General features: G+C 56.0%; 1 protein-coding gene across 1 annotated transcript; it reads left to right on the forward strand.

The window, feature by feature from the left end:
- The first annotated feature begins 541 nt into the window (after nt 1-541).
- LMOD1 (leiomodin 1) lies at nt 542-20,379 on the forward strand. Its single transcript, XM_056361810.1, has 3 exons — nt 542-1,048; nt 16,991-18,724; nt 19,502-20,379. The coding sequence occupies exons 1-3, from the start codon at nt 788-790 to the stop codon at nt 19,526-19,528; spliced, it is 2,022 nt and encodes a 673-aa protein (XP_056217785.1). The 5' UTR covers nt 542-787; the 3' UTR covers nt 19,529-20,379.
- Nucleotides 20,380-20,735: the final 356 nt, after the last annotated feature.

Consider the following 20,735-nt stretch of genomic DNA (forward strand, 5'->3'; position numbering starts at 1 on the left):
AGCAAGGGGCAGGCGCCGGGCTGGGCTGGCACGTGCCTGCTCCCTCCTGCTGCAAAGGTGCTGGACGTTGCACATCCTTCGTAAAGAAACCAGCAGCGCAGCCACCCACCACCTCTATCCGAAGGGCTGTGCGCTTTGGCTAACCGCACAGCTCCTGCAGGACAGTGGGATAAAGATGAAAACTTTCTCTGGGGTGGGCGCTTTATTGCCCATTTCAGCCAAGAGTGGTCACTGCCACAGCAGAAACTCTCCCCTCCTGTGACAGAGGAGACGCCTCATATCTTTGGAGCCACACTGACCTCTTTAGTAGCCCCCCAGCACCCATGGGCACATGCCAGGGATGGGCCTCCCCTACCCACCCCACCCCCGATCTCCAGCCTGCCAGCTTGTGCATTTTTGCGTGTTTTCTCACTAGGTTGGCCCACTGCCTTTAAAAGGCGAAATGCTCCGGACTAAATTTGGTCATGCAGCGCTGCATGGTTCCCTGGAATGTCCTCGGGTTTCAGGCTCCTCTGATAGCACCATTCCCCGCCTCCCGCTGGGCTCCATTGGCTTCCCAGCACCCGAATCCCGGCTGGATCCTGTTATTGGCCAACCCTGGGACCGAGGGGTGTCCCCTCTAGATAGCTACTAGATCCCGGGCTGCAGGGATTGAGAGCTGCTGAGATTTAACACTTCAGCACCTGCTGCCGCTGGGGGAAGTGGTGCTGGAGCTTCGGCTTCTTTTTTTTTTCTCCTTCCTTGGGTACCACACACAACCGCAACCGTGTCTCGCCAGCGAGCCAAGATGTCCAAAGTGGCCAAATACCGGCGACAAGTTAGTGAAGATCCAGATATTGACAGTTTGTTGTCTACTCTGTCTCCAGAGGAGATGGAAGAGCTGGAAAAGGAGCTGGATGTGGTGGATCCAGATGGAAGCATCCCTCTGGAGCTCAGTCAGAAAAACCAAACAGAAAATTCCCCACCTGGCTCGCAAAACTGCGACACAGTGCTCAATCACTGCGAAAAGGAGACCAGGAAACTTATTCAGAGGGAACACTCGATAGACGTAAGTCACATCTCCCCACGCTTGAGCTCTTTCTGTAAGAAATGCCGGGGCATAGCTGTGAGCACACGCCCGCCGGGTTGGGGGACAAGAAGTTGCAGCCGAACCCCGAGAAAGGAGCGCTGTGCTGCTTGTGAGGAGGAGTAGCTGTCACGGAGGGGCCAGAGCAGCGAGGCAGGGAGCTGGGCCAGGCACTCCGGGAGGGAACAGGGTATTTCGTGAAATCCCGGTGTCGCTCGCAAAGCCAGAACCTGTGCTGGTGCCAGGGATTTTCTCCCTGCCTCTGCTTGAACATCCTTCAGCAGGGCTGGGAGCAGAGGTGGTGCTCCAGGAGGCAGCTGGAGGGGCCGGTGCAGCAACAGCAGTCCTGCGGGCTGCATTTCTTTTTCCTCCTGTTATTTTCCTTTGGAAACCTCCCAACTCTTGGTCCTTTCAGTTCTTCTTGTCCAAAAGCTGAAACAGTCTCTGGTTCTTGTGGAATAAAAAAAAGTTTACTGCTTTATGGAAATCACCCCAAGAAGCAGGTTTTGCCCCAAGCTGTTTGTGTGTATTGTTCAGTTCAAATTCATTCTTTTCTTTTGATTTGGGTACATTTATCTCCTCCTCTGCACCTGGCAAATCCTTTAATAGCTTTCTTTGAGCTAGAAAGCTTCATGCCAGTCCCTCTCCTTTCTTTGTGCCTTGCCTTAGTGGGAGCCAATCCCACTTCTCTGTAACATTTATTAACCTCTGCACTAAGAATATTTGGTATGTGCTCCATGTGTGGGAGGCCGGGAAGCATTTGGTTTCCCTAGTTTTCCACAGCAGGCTGAGCCAGAAAGTGAAAGAGGGAGACTCTTCAGCTATTTATCTGTGTAGTCATGGACAGATTTCATGTCCCAGGCTGGATTTGCATCTGCTGTGACGGGACAGGGCTGAGGAGTTATCAGCTGCATAAGCGGAGCAAAGGCTTATGTGGATACCCCTCTTAACGGACTGCTCTGGCTCTGATTCTGTATCTATTCCAGGTCACCCAGCAGTACCCTAGGTCTTCCAGCTCAGTAATCAAGCTCTAATTAACCTGTGAGGACTTAGAAATAGCTCTTTCTGGATGTTAACAGAGTATATTATAGGAAGGTACTCTCCTGACCGGAGCCTGGGAGAAAACAGGGAGAAATGGATGAAAATTGCAACTATAGATAAATGAAGGTTTATTTCGGAGACCTGAACAAGGGATTAAATAGTTTTCCCCACCCCTTTGAAAGCTCTGGCTGTGCAGCCAGGGTGCTTTCCTTCGGCTGTGAGGACAAGGCACTCGCAGCCGTCACCTTCTATATGTGGCATTTGGCGTGGGCTGGGGGACCAAAAGCACCGTGCCCCTCGCCACGAGAGCGCTGGGCTTATTTTCCCACTGGTGGACTGGTGGAAAATTGCCTTGTGGTGGGGAACTGCAGGTGCTGCAGGACAAAACTGTCTGGGAAGGGAAATGCTGTTATGTGGGACCAGTTATCCCAGTGACATTGCAAGGGTTTGCACTGGTTTGCAGGTAATCCCGGCTTGCAGCCAGCACTGAGAGCTGGCACTGAAAAAGCGTTCGACATCACTAATGATGCTATTTTGTTTTTAGCCATGGGAAGATGAGGAGTTGACTGGGAAGTGGGATAGGGAAGTATTTGTGATCAGGAGGAAGAGAGGAAACGTGTGGTTTTTGGAAAAAGAGAGCTGGGAAACGGTCTGGTTAAACACTGCATTGTTTGGAAGATACCTGAGAGTGTGTGTGAGCTTGCTTCAACAGCAGCTTGGACTAGATGATCTCCAGACATCCCTTCCAACCCCGACCAGTCTGGGATTCTGTGTGTCTGTGTGCTGCGGGAGAGGACTCGGGATGGTGGCAAGGGATGACACGGGGAGGAGAGGTGACCCAGGAGAGGGTGTGCAGCCCTGGCTGGTGGGGAGGGCAGCGACGGGGGTCCTGAGAAAAGCACTGGTTGTGCTCTCCTTTGAGCTTCAGTAGCTCTGGGCCGTGGAAGACAAAGCAAGTTGGCTGCCAGTCAGATTTGTCAGTGAAACAGGCCCAGTTAGATTGCATTGCAGTAACTGGATATGGCAGAACTGACTTTCTTCTATTTCAGTCCCTGGAGGCCAAGAAAAAAATATCCTCTACCCCTTCCTCCTTGGCATTGTTAGGACCTGGGATTAGCACCTAGAAAATGCCAGTTCGCAGCGCTGGCAGGTCAGCCCATGCCGGTGGTGGAGCAGGACCTCTGCTCCACCATGGGGCACGAGGACAGGATGGGACAGGATCGTTGGGCCACAGAAGCATCGCAGAAACCAGCCCAGGCTCCATCCACCTGAGGCAGCCGCAAGGTTGTGTTTTGCTGCAGGGTAGAGTGAGAACATGGAGCCATCCAGAGCATCCCGGCTGGCTCTCGAGCTCTCACCCAGCTGCTCAGAGCTCTGAGGCTCCTGATGACAAATCCCTCTCTACTATCAATAGTTTTCATGTTGCGGCGGGCAGCGAAGCGCTTGTGCCTGCCAACCCCAGCGCTGGGGCTGCGCACCCGCGGGGGGTGGCATTCCTCCAGCCAAGTGCAGGCATCACCCCATCCATGTCCCCCCTGCCCCTCTCCCTTGTCGGCTCCCAGCGTTGTGCATCACAAGCCCACACGGCGCCTGGCATCCCCGACGAAACCCATCGAGCAAAACCTTTGCAAGCAAGAAGCGGACGTGTGAGCATGGGAGGGAAGCACAGGCATGAGAGCAGGGAAGGAATGGGAAGTCATTCCAGTGGGACTGGCCTTCGGAACATGTGGAAGATGCTATTCTGTGTCTGTGAAATCTCTTCAGTAGGGAGGGACGGGAGGTTAGCTTCTGGTCCTTGAACTACAGAGATTGCACCAAGGCACTGAGGATAGAAAATATTAAGGAGTTCCTAGCCCAGCTCCGCGGCGGTGCCTCGGGCTGTATCGTTATTGCTAATTGTGAAGCTGGGAGGTGACTGGGTCGCAGCCCCCGTGGGGCAACGGCCGCTCCAGCTCCCCGCAGCCTGCCGGGACCGGGGACCCAGCAGCGTCCACGCAGGGCTGGCAGCACGCTGGTCCAGGCTGCTGTGCTCCTGTCTCCCCATTATTTTTCCTCCTCCTTCCTGTTCTTCCATCCCTCCTTTGCCCCCTCTTTGTGCAGTGGTTGGTGGGATGTTGCCTGTTAGCTGAGGTGTGCAGGAAATTCTCCAAAGTACAAAATAAGGTATTTTAAAGGGAAAGGTTAAATTTCTGCCCATCTCAGAGTTCTTGCAGTCATTGTTCCGTTCTTCAACTGGCTCCAGGCAACTCCATTCCCTTCTAAATACTGGGAAGAGTGGGTATATTTAGAAATATTGTAACTACATAATAACACATCTTCTTAGTGATGAAAAGGGCAAACTTGGGTAACTAGGAACCAGTTTATAAACAGCCCAAAATAGACGTGAGCTTTGCCCTGACTTCTCCACGCTGTGGAGCCAAATTCACATCTTGGTGATGCATTAATTAATTAATCTTCATTTTGTATTGCTTGCGAGTGGAAGTAAACCCCAGTTCAACAGTGGGGCTTGGGACAGTGCCTCTCTGTGGATGCGCTCAAGACCTTCCTGTAGGTCCATGTATCACGGGAGCCAAAGTTAAACTAATATTCACAAGAAGATAAATGAAGGGATGATTTCTAATAGCTCATGACTCTTTACTTAGCAGGCAAAGACATAAGGAGAGAAAAATTCAGGTTAGAAACGTGCTGTAAAGTTGAAGTGGTGGCATTACCCAAAGGATGATTTACCTGGGGGCACAGCTGACTTGCTGTCACTTGAAATCTATGTATCGTGCCTGGGTTTTCTCTTTGGCAGAGGAAAAGCTGTCTGTGCCAGGGGGACGGGGTGTCTCTGTGGGGTGGGTTTCTCTGACAGCTGAGCTGTATGAGGAGACGGGTCTGGTGAGAGTCAGCCTGGCTTTGTCCAGTTCTTCCTCTGCTGTTGGTGACATCTTTAAAAAACATGTGTCTGTGCATATAGCACTGTGATGTACACCCTGGAGGTACCCCAATCTTTCCCACTGGCGTTGGGTCACTCCTAAACCCCCTTGGGGGTACCTTTGCTGGGGAGGACCTGGCTGAGAAGAGCTACCCCATGGAAGGGACGACCACTGCGTGTGAACCGTGTGTGCCGTGGGACCAGGTGGTTTGGCAGATGAGTGCTCCGTAGCAGCCGCTGTATTCACAGCAGGAAGTTTTCCTTTACAAAGCGTGCCACAAAATCCACCTGCTGCCGTTCTCGACTCTCCTTGGATTCCCACCTGGCCTCACCGCGGCCTTAGGTGGCTCCCAAAATACTGAGCAGTGGTGGCCAAGGCAGCCCCTCCCTGCACTGTTCTTCTGCACCACCATCTTCCCTGGGAATGGATGGAGCCTCCTTCCCTCAACTTCACCTGTAAGGAGAGGACACCTGGATGTCCCAGTCTCATCAGAGTCCCCAGTCCTGCCTCCCAACAGGGCTGCACTGACGCAGCCTCGAGCACGAATGACTGGGGAAATGCAGGGAAATTGCATACGGGGGCATTATCCTGCTGACCAAGGGGATTCATTCCAGGGCCGCAGAACTTCTTTTAGCAAGATGCTTGCACACGTGGTGGCTGCCTCCTTCCATGTAAGCCTAGGGGCCAGCTTCTTGAAGGAGAAGGCTCTGCACAGGAGACATTGGACGCCAGGGCAGATGTGCACAGCCAGGGCCAGCTCTGCACAGTGCAGGTCGTCCCTGTATTTTTGTGCCCTGAAGGTTGAACACCCTTCCCACAGGAAAAGTTGAGGGGGCTCAGTTTTCCCCTTCCTCTCAGGTGTCTCACTGCTGCTCCAGGTCCATGCATCCTTCTCCCTGCAGGCTGCTCTGCCTGGTGCAGAGCTCCTGGGGCTGTCTCTGTGTTGCCGGCACTCTTCGCTGTAGGCTCTTATACAGCTGACAGTGAGTGGTGGGACAGTGGTCCTCACAGCCAGGTTTTGATGCCGAGGGAAAAGCAGTGAGCTGAGAGGGAGTTCACCTCATCCAAATGCAGCATATTTGAAGGGTGTCGGTGCCAGAGGGCAGCAGGTCCTATTGCCGTGGGTAAGGATGCCAAAACTCCTTGGAAAGGTCTTGTAAAAAGTCCTGCCTTGCTTTCTAGCTTACTGGGGTCTGTGGTGTAGGCTTGGCACTTGCTGCTGGGTGGTATTTAATCCAGCTACTGGTGGCTGTATGTAGAGGAAGGTACCATGAAAAGTGGAGATCCTTAACAGTAAGCCCTCTTCAACACTATGGAAAAGCAAGTTAGCATTTAGATTTCTTATTACTGCTCAAAGCTTGTCATCTTTTCATGAAAATATCTGGAGGAAAAACAAGCTCCACATTTAAATAGTTGGGACAGACTCAAGGGAAATTACAAACAAGGGAAAAGAAGTGGTTGTATCATTCTTTAAGCATCTTACCAGTCTGTGACTAACATGTATGTATTTAAACTCTGCTGTTCTGTTTATCAGCCAGTTCTGTCAAGATGCCAAGACTGTTCCTTCTCCCTTGGAAGAGTCTTCACCAGTTTCCAGCTCTTGCCTTTCTTTTAACCATGTCCTGGGCAGGTCTCTTGCAGGCTGGATGCCTCATCAGAACATGTTGTTGCTCTGCCCAGCTCCTGGCCTCCAAAAGAGGTGTAAGGGGTGGGTGACACTGGGGTACCCTTCCTCCCGGTGCTTCTTCAGCAGCTCCCAGCTCACGCTGGGGTAGGCAGGGGATGAAGGTGCAACCTGCCACCAACACACAGAATAGGAATGGAGCTGGCGGGTCGCTGGTCTTTGTGTCCAATCCCACGGATGATATCCATAGATATCCAGAACAGTCACTTATTTTGAAAGAAGCCAAAGGTATTAAATCGTTCCTATTTGGTCCTTAAAGGAAGCAACAGATGGTCTGCTTTGTGGCCTCTCCAGCCCGCTGCAGAGCAGCCCATCCAGGAGAGCCCTTTTATTTGTCACCTTCTGTTGTTCAGAAATGAAAACTGCCATTGTCTGTGCTCAGATGTTCTGTTCTTTATTTCTGAAAACATACCAAGCCTGTAACGAGAAAGGCAAGCACCAGAAGCGAGAGCTGTCAGCTAGCAGCAGACGATAAAACAGACCTGCAAGGCGAAAAGAGAAGCAGGAACAATTCCATGACAGAAAACTGAAGCATCTGCAATATAGAGAACGGCTGAAGCAAGTGAGGTGGCAACGCACCCAGGTTTGACCTGCACATCTGAACAAGTGGGGGGAGCAGGAACCTCGCGGCCAGATCGGAGTTTTTGTAATGCTGCTGGGAAATGGTGGCAGAGACCTTGTTCTGCTGTGACCGGGGCGAGTGGCAGCACAAAGCATTCCCAGCGTCCTCGTAGGTCACTCCAAAGGCACGCTCTCTGTCTGGGAGATGCACGGTCCATCTAAGGGCACAAGCAGGAAAAAAAGCTGAATTTCTAGTCAGTCTGAAAAAAACAGGAGTAAAAAGCTGAGTACTATATTTACATAAGCCACAACTGGGATGCATATAAATCCATGGAAATGCTTGGAGTGTTTAGCTTATATGGGCCGAGCTACCCGGGAGGTTTATTATCTGTTTATGTTGAGCTGATAAATAGATGTACAGAGGAGGAAAAGAGCTGGGGTCCTTTATGTATCGCTTTCTTTCGCAGTGTTATGATGTCATGTGCATGCTAAAATGGTCTTGGTGACTCAGCTCCCAGCAGGACGCTGGGATTAACCGGTCGTGTCACTCAAGCCCACCCTTTGCCGTGTGGGAATCGCAGCACGATGGAGCGAGAGGATCTCACCTCGCAGGGGAGGAGGTGTCAGGGCACTGGCTTTGAAGTCGTGGCGCGGAGAGCGGCAGCGGCGGTGGAGCAGCCACGCCATGAAGTGACGTGAGCCCTGCTCAGTCCTGTCCTCAGCCCAGAGTGCCGTCCAGGGAAGGTTGAAAACAGACAGGAGCAAGAGCTGCAGAAATGCAACAGGAGAGGTGACAGCCCAGGGTCGCAGAAGTTCTGGTGCGTGCAGCCCACTGACACTGGGTTGAGTAGCCCAGGGCTGGGACAAGATATTTTGGTCAGGATCTATGCCAAGACCTGCCAGACACTACTGAGGGCTCCGAGCGGTCCTGCAGAAGGGACCATGGCAGAAGACAACCCTGCCCAGCATGGGAACCAGCCACGAGAGCCACCCACCGCAGGAGGGGAGCTGTGGTTTGCTTCCTTTCAGGGAAGATCTTCAGTTTTTAAGAACTAGAGATCGTGACTCCTGGCATGCCTTTCTCTCTCTGATTGAGTGCTGTGTTCTGGACTGCAGCTCCCATATGGGGTGGGAGCCTAAGGAGCCAGTGCTCCTGTTTCTCATAAGCTGTTTAAGGGTTTTGACCAGCAAACAGCTCTCTGGTTTTGGCAGGTAGGCACCTAGGGCTGGGGCTTATCTCACCTGCTTCAAAGACCTTGATTCAGCCTCCTGCACTGGGTACCTGCGGCCATTGGTGATGCCGTGGGGTGGCTGTGGTGGTCCTGTGAGCTGGGTGATGGGACCCATGGGAGACCTGCACCTGCAGGGGGCCTGGAGATGTTTTCCCTGTAGTCCCAGGAGGCTGGGAGCCAGATCCCTCCTTCTCAATCATCCAGCCCCCGTGACACAGAGGACAGGACATAGGATTTAAGACTTGCTAGGGATGAACTGCAGTTCTGTTCCTAAAAATCCAAGGAATGCTCTTTGTGGGCTGCCGGCAGAAAGTGCACCAGGCAGAAATCCAGCCTTGAGGTGGCCGTGGTATGAACCGCTGATGTTCACTGCCCATTGCAACCTCTGCCGAAGAGGAGGTGATCAGGGGAAAGGTCTCGTCTTGGGAATATCCAGTTCAGCCATGGCAGCGCCAGGAGAAGGAGCTGGGAATACAACGGAAAGAGGAGAAAAACCCAGACTGCTAAAAACAGGTTTTGTTAGAGAAGCAAAAGTTTCCATTTGCAGAGTATCCAGTGGTTTTAAGGGCTTTCTGGAAAATGGCTGCATGTCGTTGTCGCTATTCTATTAAAGGAAACCCGGCTGAAATGTTTGTTGTCAGCCCTAATTCAGCAGTGAAGGCAAAGCAAGGCAAAAGTCAGGGCCAGAAGTTGTCCAGTCTCTGGAGAACAGCGCTGCATCTCAGGAGGAGGATGTTTTTAAAAACATTGGCCTGGGAAGTGCAAAGAGACAGTGATGTTTGGGGTCGGAAAGGTCTGAGCAGAAGGGAAGGGGAATAACTGAGTTCCTCGTTAAAATAACAGAGTGATAGCTGAGGCAGGGCAGGGCAAGGAGCTGTTTACTTCGCCCTGGGCTTTAGCACATAGAGCATGGCCAGGGGGTCATGCTAGGTCTGCGTCCGACCCAGTGCTGGAAGCCAAGGTCCTTTCACCCTTGCTTCATGCCAAAAGAATCCAAATGTGCCAAGAGAGAAACTCTTCGCTGCCTGGGAATGGCCCTACCAGGGAGCCCACGGGGGCCAGAGCTCTGCGGGGCGTGCGGGGGTGCAGGCAGGCTGCCTCGTGACGCTGGCCCGTGGCGTTTGCTCATAGCCAAGGACCAGGAGGGTTGTCCTGGCACTGCTGCAGGTAGAGCAATGCCAGATCCTCTTGTGAGTGGGTGGGTGTCACATAGACCTGGACTTGGCTGTCCTGGGCAAGCAGGGTCAGCAGAAGCCTCGTGGTCCCGCTTCCTCTGGTGGTCTCTGGCAACCCAGGTTTAGTGGCGCCCAGGGCTCGGCCAAGGACACAGCATTTTTTTCCAGGAATGTCCTTGGCTCTGACTTGTCCCTGAGTTACTCAAAACAGGATGAGGAATGGAGGAAAGGAGTAGCTTGGCCAGCTTGTTGTGGTTTAGCTTGGCTCCAGCAGCTCTCTCACATGCCTAGAGCGTAATGGCAACAGGTACCCAAATACCCAGGAAGGGCAAGTGCAGAGCCACCTGCCTTTGCCCGCTGGCCACCTCAGTGGACTTCTCTGTGCAGTGGGACAGTCTCAGGGGACATCCCTGTTCCCTGGGAGCTCTCACATGGCTTGTGCCCAGCCTCCTCAGCTCCCTTCACCCACGGTCACACTGAGGGGTGGTGGGATGCTGGTGCCTCACTCAATTTCGAGCTGGGCTTTGGACGCAGGGGACAGTGGGGTTTCTAGCCTCTGCATCTAAGTAGGTGCCTTCAGAAGATGATGCAGATGCTCAGGCTTAGAGCTGTGGGTTCAACAGAGCCTCTGGTGGCTCTGGAAACCTTTGTAGGACTCAGTAGCATGTGTAGGACAGACTGAAACCCCTCAGGTAGTGATACCAGGTTGGCTTGTTAGTTATGGATCCATAATTATGCCTAAACCCCCTACTTGAAATAACCAAACCCAGCTTCCTTCCCTTGCCAGTCTGGTCTGGGAGCCCCCAGCTGACCAACAGCTTTTGGTGAGCTGTCTGTCTGTCTCTCAGAGTCCCCCCTCATCCCTGGGGCTTCCCCACTTCCCTGCTCTCCCACCTCCAAAAGCCCCTCCATCACTGGGACCGATGGAGCTTTGCTGGTGGGTACCTGTTGCCTAAGCAGTGCCCTGCCAAGAGATGAACTGGAAAATGTCCTGTTGGCTGCAAGAGGACCTCATTATTCCAGCAGAGTCTGGAAGAATGGGTCAGTCTCTTGGCCTGGACTTTATCCCCCAACGCTACAGCTCTGGAGGGATTCTGGTTGCTTTGCAAGGAGCACAGCTCTGGGTGGAGAGTCTCTGTTGGTGGCAAAAGCCACATGCCAGGCAGCCAGCACACCGAAACTGCTCTGCTGGTGGAGCTGCTGGGGTGGAGGGAGGCAGCGAGTCTCAAGGAGAAGACTCGCGGGCTCCGGTGGGCTCCAATGCACATGCAGAAGTTACTCCATGTGACTGAAATAATTCCAGGATTAATTAAGTTGAGCTGGTCCAGTTGTCCTTCCACAGACATCTGCATCTTGGTTTAGGAGGGCTGTACACTGGTGCAGGGCAGTTTGGTTACAAGCAGTGGTAACCCCTTGGTGCTTGCAAGAGCGTAGGCGCAAGCAGCGGACACACAGCTCCGACTCGGCTAAATAGGCTCCGTGTCCCCGTGTGGGCGGTTTCTGAAGGGGCTGACGCTTGCCTCTTGCTTTGCTCCATGTTTTCTCCTTATACCCCTCAAGAACAGATGGCCCCATAGCTGCACGCAGGCGAGGACCGTGCCCCTCTGCTTGGGGGTGCATGAAGCCTGTGTCCCCATGGCCACCCACAGCGAGCAGCACCTGGAGCCATTGGCCATGGCGGAGCTAACCCTGGATTTTCCAGTGGCGGTGATTGTTGGGATGGGCCTGATCCTGGGTCAGGAATTCCCTTTTGTGCCTTTGATGCTCTTGTATCAGCTGGGGGGTGATGTCTCACAGCTGGCTTCCAGAGGCCACCAGAGCTGCAGGTGACATTAGAGACCTCTGCCAAGCCTGCAGGTTGAGGTCACTGTTTCTGGAGCCATTTTAACCTGAACTGCAGGTGCAGGTCTGGCCCTGAGATCTTTTGCTGGCGGTCCCTTTTCCTCCTGGGGTGCACATGCCACATGCCCCTAGCAGTGGCCCTCACGGAGGAGCTGTCCTGGGCTCTCCTGGCTTCCCCCTTTCATCCAAGCCCTCCTCAAACCCAGGTGGGGCATGGCTCCCTAGAGCCAACATGGAGCTGCTCTTGGCAGCATGTGCTCCCCAAGGCTTCCATCCTTACGTCTTGTTCTTTAGCTGAGCTGAGCACGTGGCCAGCGTGGTGGGGCAGCGTGTTCAGCCTGGTAATGTGGGCCATGAGGGACTCTTCCCAGGACGCGCCTCTGGAAATAACTGCAGGCTGGTGAAGTCTGGCCCCTTCCAAAGACAAAATATTTCTTCTACAAGTGCATTTCCCTATGTCCCCTCCGCCAGGGACTGTTGTAACAGCAGCAGCCAGGCTACGAAGTACCCCTTCCCTCCAGCTCGGGCACAAGTTCGGTGGGTCCCTGGATAGCCCATCCTTTCCTCTCCTCTCCAGCATGTTCCCCTTTTGCTGTGAAGCCTGCTTGTGGGCACAGCGGGGTGACCAGCTCTCATTCACCATCAGCCAGATCGATACCTACCGCCCAAGCAGCAATTTTCTACCCTAAAACGAGCCATGGGGCTTTCAGGGCAGGAGCCGAGGACCTCGCTCCACCGTCACATCCCCACCACCAGCAGCAGAGCTCGGCAGCCCCTCCGCTCCCACCCATGCCCGGCTTGGGCGGCTGCTCCATCCCCATCCCCATCCCTTCCTCAGCGCCCGGAGCAGTGCTGTGAGCACTCGGATTCCAGGCAAGAAATTCCCGTCTCCTTTGCCTTTTAAGGAAACATCTGAGTGGGTTTGAGGGTTACAAATGCTAACGAGCAATGGCAATGCTCATTTTAGTCTATTTAGAGGAAACGGGAAGGCATTTCAGTTCATCAAAACACTGGTGATTAATCAGCCAAGTACCAGGCTGTTTTCATTAGGCTTATTTTTAAAGATCTGACACGCTGTGTAAAAATATTCCCCTAATAATTGTGCTCACAGCAGAGGGAACGGCACAGGAGGGGGGTGCGGTGGCACTGGTTTCTAGGTATCCAAGGTAAATATGTCATCGTGGCAGAGAGGAGCGAGCAGGCAGGACTCAGGATGGCGATGGAGGGGTGCAGGGCTGGCGCTGGCCCTGCAGATGGAGGCAGCCTGGCTGGTGGCCTGGGCTGCAGGAGAAGGTGCGCTGGCGGCTGCGGGCTCAGCCAGGGTTTCAGGACCAGGGGAGGGATACATCTGTCCTCTTCTGCATCACCCTGCCATGCAGCTCGCCTGCCGAGCTCCGAGAGCTGGAGCAACGCGCTGTATTTCCAGCTCAGAGGGGAGGACTTGTGCACTGTCTCCAGTGAGCAGAGCTTGGGCTGGTGACACCACCCAGGGCTGGCGCCCGCAGTGGAGCTGGAGTGGTGGGACACACCGAGAGCCGGGGGGTGGGTGCACAGGCAGGAGGGGACGAAGGCACGTGGCCACATGGCCTTGGGCAGAGGGGGACAGGGGGAGGCAGCAGCTCTCATCCCACACACACATCTTGCCCAGCCTCCCGCCAGGGCAGACATGGCTCTTCCTTCACCGAGATGCTTCAGGAAGTCACTGAGCACCCTTGCACCATCCCAGCCCTGGGAACAGGGCATGTCCTGGGGAGAAGGGCCACCAGCCCAGGGCCAGAGGAGGTGGCATCACTCGATACCCGCAGCCCCCGGGGCAGGGTGATGCTGGCACTGGGGCACCTCTGGGAGCCCCATCCCTGGTCCTTGGGGTTTGCAGCAGCGCGGGGCCATGTGAACACAGGGACAGGCTCTGTACGGCTCTGGTATGTTCCTTTCTGTCGCCTGTTTAGGTCTGCACAGGGGAGCCAAGAAATCTCTTAACTAAATAAACAGCTCTCTCGACCCAGATGGCATCTGTTTATACACCAGGTACAAACAGTCCCCATGGCTGCCCCGCTCGCAGCCAGGCCAGTTCTTTCCACAAAAAAGCAGTCCCTGAGGGCCAGCAGTGCCGCGCACTGGGAGGGCAGAGCCGCACTCTGCCCCAGCACAGACACCCATCGCAAGCAGGGCATCGTCTGGAGGAGGCGGCCAGCCCTGGCTGCAGACGAGGGTGTCTGGACTCTCATGTGGGGGTTCAAGGCACTGAGTGAAGCCACAGTGCTCTCCTAGCCCTGAGAGGGTCCAGGGAGCTTGTAAAGGCATCACACCTGCAGCTCCCAGAGGCATCTTTCTTCCTCCTGAAGTCCTAAAGTCCCCCCAGCAAAGATGACATCCACTCTGCCACCCTTGTGCCTTGGTGCTTCTTCCTCCTCCTGCAGCCAGCATCGCTGTCAGGTCACCAGCATCGCTGTCAGGTCACCAGCATCACTGTTCGGTCGCCAGCATCGCTGTGGTCAAGCCGAGGATGCCCAGATGAATTGCGCAGCTGTAGCTCTGAGCCTGTGCTAACCGCGGCTCTGCAGCTGGGCTCCCAGCTCCCAGCATCTCAGAACATCACCCTCTGCTCACCTCCACACAGAACCCCCCCGGCGCCGGCCAGCACACCGAGCTGAGCCATGCTGCCAAAGCCAGGCTGCCAGGAAGAGCCAGGCTCGCTGCAAGGGGCAGGAGCCACGTGCTCCCCGGCTGCTGAGTGGGGAGAAGGAGGTTTAAACTGCCAAACCCTGATGTGGACGTTACAGTGGGACCCTCCTCTGTACAGCAGCTTCGGTCCCAGTGTCAGGGGTTCATCCATCTTCAGTTGTCTGTCCGTAGTTGGGAGTGAAGGTGTCTCACATCTGATGTTCGGGGCTATGAACCCTGCTCCAGTGCCCTGCTCTTACCGCACTACCCTGACAGCCCTGGTCCCGCGCCCGCATGGCTGCAGGCACAGAAGGAAGTGAGCGCGGTGCCGTAAGAAAACCCACAGGCTGGAAGGCTGCGTGCACTGAGCTGGGATCAAAGGCTTTGGCTGCCGAAGCAGAACATGTCATAATGATGCTGATGGGAGACTCCTCGCAGCCCTGTCAGCCATGGGTGAAGGCTGCAGTGAGGCATTTTCTGTGCCCTGGAGCTGCCGGCTCGGGCTGTGGTCAGCAGCAGTGCACGGGACAGGCTGTGCCAAGAGCCAGGTTCAGGTGCTTGGCAAATGTACCAAAAATTACATGAGAAAGGGCTTCGACTGCAAGAAACAAATGATCAAATGGCCCTAAAGCACAAAGGAAAAGAAGAAAATCTTTTGCTGCCGGAGGTAGCTCCATCAAGCCTTGGGGTTGCATCCGTCTGTGCAGGGAGGGCGTAGCTGCTGCCTGAAGGTCAGTGTTGCAGAGCCAGAAGCCAGACTAAGCTCCTCCGGTGTACCAAAATCTGGTGAATGCAACAGTGACATCATGATAAGCATAAAAGCAAAGGCAAAAATCACTTTTGGAGGGTGAATATACAGGAATCAGTCAAAGCAAAAGCACTGATGCTTGCCAGACCACTAGGGAGTGAGCAGGCATCCTGGCTGGATCAGAGAGAGAAGAAACACAAGAAGTCCAGGGCACCGCTGCACGGCTTCTTGGCACAGAGATGGGAAGACCCCAGAGGCAGGGGAAGGGGCTGCCAGCTGCAGTGACACTGCTTCACCCATCACATGCAGCAAAATCTGCATCCTTCCCCCAGACCACCCCGGTTAAGCTCTTCCCTCTGATGAAACCTTTGGACACTGGAAGAAGACGGGCTGGGAAGACATACAGAGCAATAAACTGCGTCCCCATTGCCTTGGTTTTCTGCAGGGAGATCAAAAATGCAAACACCTGGTTAAAGGAGGCCAGCTTCAGAGAGCCCAGGGTGTGACGGCTGTGTCACCTGTGTCACCAGCTGTGGACATTTCCCTGCTTGCACACGCGTCCAGGCCGGCATGGGAAGCGTGTTGGGCTCTGGAGTGGGCAAAGCTGCAGAGCATCCAGCTAGAAACCGTTTAGGAAAGCTGGGAAAGCACCTGGGGTTCACAGAGGTACAGGCAGCAGATCATCCCTCGTTAAAAAGGTGATTAGAAAGAGGATAACTCGTAGGAGGTATGAATAGGAAAGGGTCAGACAGAGCCGTCTGCTAAGGGAGGTGCACCCTGTGGATTGTTAGGCTCTCTGGCTCGCTGGGGATGGAGGAGGGCATCCCGCAGACCTCTGGAGCCCTTTGGGAAGGGACTGGAGGCAGAAGGAGAGCAAAGGTGCCCTGAGGACCTGCAGGGGACCTCATCACACCTGGGTGCCGCAGGCTCTGCCTGCATTCGGGGCACTTGGATGCTAAACCCAGGACCTCGGCTGGGTTAAACCTTCCTTTTCCGAAGTCCAGCATCGAGGTTTAACCCCAGCCGGCAGCTAAGCACCGCGCAGCCGCCCGCTCGCTCGCTCCCCCCTGAGTGGTGTGGGGAGGGGAATCAGGAAAAAGGCAAAACTCGTGGGTCGAGAAGAATGATTTAACAATTGAAATAAAATACTAATAGTAACAAAAAGGAGAGAGAAAGAGAGAGGAATAAAACCTGAAGGAAAAAACAAAAAAAGCCCAAGTGATGCATGATGCAGTTGGTCACCCCCACCGAGCGATGCCCAGCCAGTCCCCCAGCGGCCATTGGTGGCCCCCAGCCAACTCCCCCCAGTTTATATACTGGGTGTGATACCCACGGTGTGGAATATCCCTTTGGCGAGTTTGGGGCAGGTGTCCCGGCTCTGCTCCTGGCTCCTTGTGCCCCGCTCACTGGCAGAGCAGGGGGAGCTGGAAAGTCCTGGATTTAGATGATTTAGAGTAAGCACAACTTAGCAACAAGTAAACCACCAGTGTGGTACCAAGGTTATGCTCACACCAAACCCCAAGCACAGCCCTGCACCAGCTACTGAGAAGAAAATTAACCGTATCCCAGCTGAAACCAGGATACCAGCCGCAGGCTGCAGGGTGTGAGCGTGAGGTGGTGGGTCACTCCGCTGGGATGGAGGAGACAGGCCCATACCCAGGGCTGAACCATCACCACTTGGAGCAGGTCACTCACCTCCCTGACGGGTCCTGGCCACCAGCCTGTCCCCTGCCACAGCAGAGCCGCGGTGCTGGCTGTCCTCGTGCTCCCCCACGGCATCTCCCTGCCACCTTCCAGGGACCCCGCATGATGCCCTCACAATGTTCTGCTGTAAATTCCTGGTTTCGGGCAGCTCAAAGGCATAGTCTAAGACGCTCCTGAGGCAGGACTGTCCTGCACCATCCTGTGCCCCCTCCCCGGCTGCGGCACTCTCCCCCGGTGCCCTGCGGTGGCTCCCCCATGACAAAGGTGCGGAGCTGGTGATGGTGAAACTGGGGTGGTGAGTCTGGAAGCTGGAGGCATCTGTCTCTGTAACGCCTTGGTGTTTTTCTCTCGTTAGGAAAGCAGATCAAGTGAGAAGAATAAGGGAGCCCAGAATGAAGAAGAAAAGGGAAAGGAAGCCCCTTCCAAAGACCTGGCCCCGAAACGGGATACGAAGGTGGGAAAAGACTCTAAAAAAGAAGAAAATGTTCCAAAAACAGACCCGAAAATTAAAGCTGAGTCTGAGGCTAAGACCAAAGAGGACAAGGCTATCAACGATAAAGTCAAGGCCATGGAGAAAAAGCTGATGGGGAAGGACAAAAAGGAGGAAGAAAAGGGTTCAGTGTTGAAGAAAGACACCGGGAAGGACAAAAAGGAGGATGAGAAGGGCTCAGCATTAAAGAAGGATGCAGGGAAGGATAAAAAGGAGGACGAGAAGAGCTCAGCATTAAAGAAGGATGCAGGGAAGGATAAAAAGGAGGACGAGAAGGGTTCGGTATTAAAGAAGGATACAGGGAAGGATAAAAAGGAGGATGAGAAGGGTTCAGTATTAAAGAAGGATACAGGGAAGGATAAAAAGGAGGACGAGAAGGGCTCGGCACTAAAGAAGGATGCAGGGAAGCATAAAAAGGAGGACGAGAAGGGTTCAGTATTAAAGAAGGATGCAGGGAAGGACAAAAAGGAAGAAGAAAAGGGTTCAGCATTGAAGAAGGGCACAGGGAAGGATAAAAAGGAAGATGAGAAGAGTCTGGGCTCAAAGAAACAGGCAGAAGACACAGGAGAAGATAAGAAAGAAAAAGACAAAAAAGAAGAGGACAAGGGTTCAGCTTTGAAAAAATCAAAGTCAGATGAGAAGGAGAAATCCCAGCCAGAGGCAGAAAAGGCAGCAGAGGAGAAACAGGAGGCCAAGACAGCAGCCAAGAGCAGCCCCTCCAAGCCTGCCACCAGCAGCTCCTCGGATCAGGCCAAGGATGATGAAGCCTCCAGCATTTTTGATGAGCTCATCGAGAAGGTGAAGAACAACGATGCCGAGGTCACCGAAGTGAACGTGAACAACTCAGACTGCATCAACAACGAGACCCTGGTGCGCTTCACTGAGGCCCTAGAGTTCAACACCGTGGTCAAGCTGTTCGCCTTGGCCAACACCCGTGCTGATGACCACGTGGCCTTCGCCATCGCCATCATGCTGAAGTCCAACAAGGTGCTGACAAGCATCAACCTGGACTCCAACCACATCACGGGCAAGGGCATCCTGGCCATTTTCCGGGCACTGCTGCAGAACAACACGCTGACGGAGCTGCGTTTCCACAACCAGCGGCACATCTGTGGGGGCAAGACAGAGATGGAGATCGCCAAGCTCCTGAAGGAGAACACCACGCTCCTGAAGCTGGGCTACCACTTTGAGCTGGCTGGACCACGCATGACGGTCACCAACCTGCTGAGCCGAAACATGGACAAACAGAGGCAGAAACGCCTCCAGGAGCAGAAACTGGCACAGGAGCGTGGGGAGAAGAAAGATCTCCTGGAGGTGCCCAAGCCCGGAGCCCTGCCAAAGGGGTCTCCCAAGCCATCCCCACAGCCGTCCCCCAAGGCTTCCCCCAAAAGCTCACCCAAGAAAGGGGGGGCGCCTGCTGCGCCACCCCCACCTCCTCCTCCGCTCGCCCCACCACTGATCAATGAGAGCCTGAGGAACTCGCTCTCGCCGGCCACGCAGAGGAAGTTGGGAGACCGGGCACTGCCGGCCCAGGAGAAGAACTCACGGGACCAGCTCCTGGCGGCCATCCGCTCCAGCAACCTCAAACAGCTCAGGAAGGCAAGTGTGGGGCCACGGTGGGGTCTGCCCGTGGGGCGAGTCTGTGGGCTGAGCCCTGAGGTCACATCTGCTGTCACTTGGGCTTGTCCTGCTCCGGTGCAGGGTATGGAACGGTCCCAACTCCCGCACAGAGCACGTGGCAGGGGCAGATCCATCCCTTTGCTGGGCACACGGGGCAGGCAGATCCATCCTTTTGCACCGTCCCTCGCAGAGCAGATGGGGCTGGCAGATCCGTCCCTTGGCAGAGAGCACGGACGGGGCAGCCCCATCCCTTGGCAGAGCCCCTGGGGTGGGCAGATCCAGCGGGCAGGTTTGGCTCCAGGGTTTGGGACACGAGGGTGAAGCCAGCGTTAACATACACCCCCGGGGGATGGAAATCCAGGACCTCCCCTGGCAGAAACCAGTGTCCACGCTGGCAGCAGGTCCTCAAGGGGAGCAGCTCACTGAGCTCTCGCTGCCACGCTGGCAGCACCCTGGGGTTGCGGGGTAGCCAGGGTGGCCGGGGGGCTGCGACTGCAGCACCGGTCCCAGGATGATGCCTTGAAACATCTCACTCACCCCAGTTTGTGTCCCTGGCCGGGCTGCCCCTCAGCCTGAGTGTGGGGACAGCCAGCCTGGCCAAGGGGGAGATGTCCCCAGGTGCCCAGCACCCCACACAGCCACAGCACAAGGGTCCCACTCCACCACGGCGGGTCTGCACCGGGTCCCCCGCGCCACCCCAGTGTCCCCTTTCCTCGCTCCCAGCTCCCCCCAGTAACGGGGTGTCTTCTCTGGCAGGTGGAGGTACCGAAGTTGCTGCAGTAGGAGCGGGACAGCTTTGCCCCCGCAGCGTGGCGGACCCCGGGCCACTTGCCTTTCTCGTGACTGTCTCCACGCCAAGCCCCGTGGGACCCCGCAGTGACACCGCCGAGGAGCGGGGGTCTCTCTGGGACAGAGGAAGGGCCGGCCCGAGGAGGGCCAGCGCAGCCGCCCCGTGCAGCGCCGGAGGAAGACATTGTATTTATTGTGTTGACAGTTGTGGAGCCCCCCGAGCTCTTTCTGTCGCCAGCACCGTGCCCCGCTCTGCCTGGTGAGACTGGGGGCAGAGGAGGGGGCTGCAGAGCGGGGGGCTTGGCCAAAGGGGCTTGGTGCCCTCCAACCCCACTCGCCTGCAGGGTCTGTCTCCCCCCTGGGGGCTCCAACCGGTGGGCTGGGGGTGCCGGCTCGCGGGGGTGCCGGCTCAATGGAACCGGGGGCTCAGGGAAGGGGGCAGAGCGGGGATGGGGGCAGTGGGAGGACAGAGCGGGAGGTCAGCCCGGGCTGGTGCAGGGGGCTCGGGGCATGGCGTGGGGGGCTCGGTTCGAGGGTTTTGCTCCCTCTTGACCCCACACCCGAGTGGCTCCACCTGCCCCACATCCCCCCTGCAGTGTGGGGCTCGCCCAGCTGGTGCGCCGGGGGGAACCAGAGCCGGTGACACCAGCAGCCCCCTGGGGGCACAGGGTGGGCAGGCACACTGTATGCCCCGGGACCCCCGGGGGAGGGTGGCAGCCGGGGGGCCAGCGGGTTGGGCCCCGCAGTGCCCCCGACCCCCACCCCGCGCCCCCCCGGAGCCCCTTTGCAATGTGTAGCGCTGTGCCCACTGCATCAGCAATAAAGCTCACCCAACGCTTCCCCGGTGCTGCGCCCTGGACCCCTGCCTGCCGCCACACCTCAGCTGGGAGCACTGGGGCCCACGGGCCCCCCAGACTGGGCGCGTGCCAGGTCACCTGCCCACCCAGAGCCCACCGATGGGGCACCCCCCTGAGCCCCATCCCCGGGCCCCCGGCTGGGCCTGCTTTGGCGCAGGAGCCGCCCGGCCGCACGGGGGCGCTGTGCAGGGGGGCAGCGCCGCGGGCAGGGGGCACCGGGGTCCCCGTGCCCACCCTCAGGTCGCTCCCGGGGGCCGCCGCCAGCCGCCCACGCGGGACCCTTGGGACGCCCCGGACCGAGCGGCCCTGGCCCCGCAGCCTGAGCACCGGGGGGCGCCGGGGGA

Source organism: Falco biarmicus, chromosome 16 (genome assembly GCF_023638135.1).
Source record: "Falco biarmicus isolate bFalBia1 chromosome 16, bFalBia1.pri, whole genome shotgun sequence".
NCBI lineage: Eukaryota > Metazoa > Chordata > Aves > Falconiformes > Falconidae > Falco > Falco biarmicus.

Excerpts from the sequence above, each read along its gene's own strand:
- LMOD1 (XM_056361810.1), top strand. The coding sequence starts at position 788 with ATGTCCAAAGTGGCCAAATACCGGCGACAAGTTAGTGAAGATCCAGAT. Across the intron at positions 1,049-16,990 it reads AGAGGGAACACTCGATAGAC|GAAAGCAGATCAAGTGAGAA; the intron begins GTAAGTCACATC and ends TTCTCTCGTTAG. Across the intron at positions 18,725-19,501 it reads ACCTCAAACAGCTCAGGAAG|GTGGAGGTACCGAAGTTGCT; the intron begins GCAAGTGTGGGG and ends CTTCTCTGGCAG.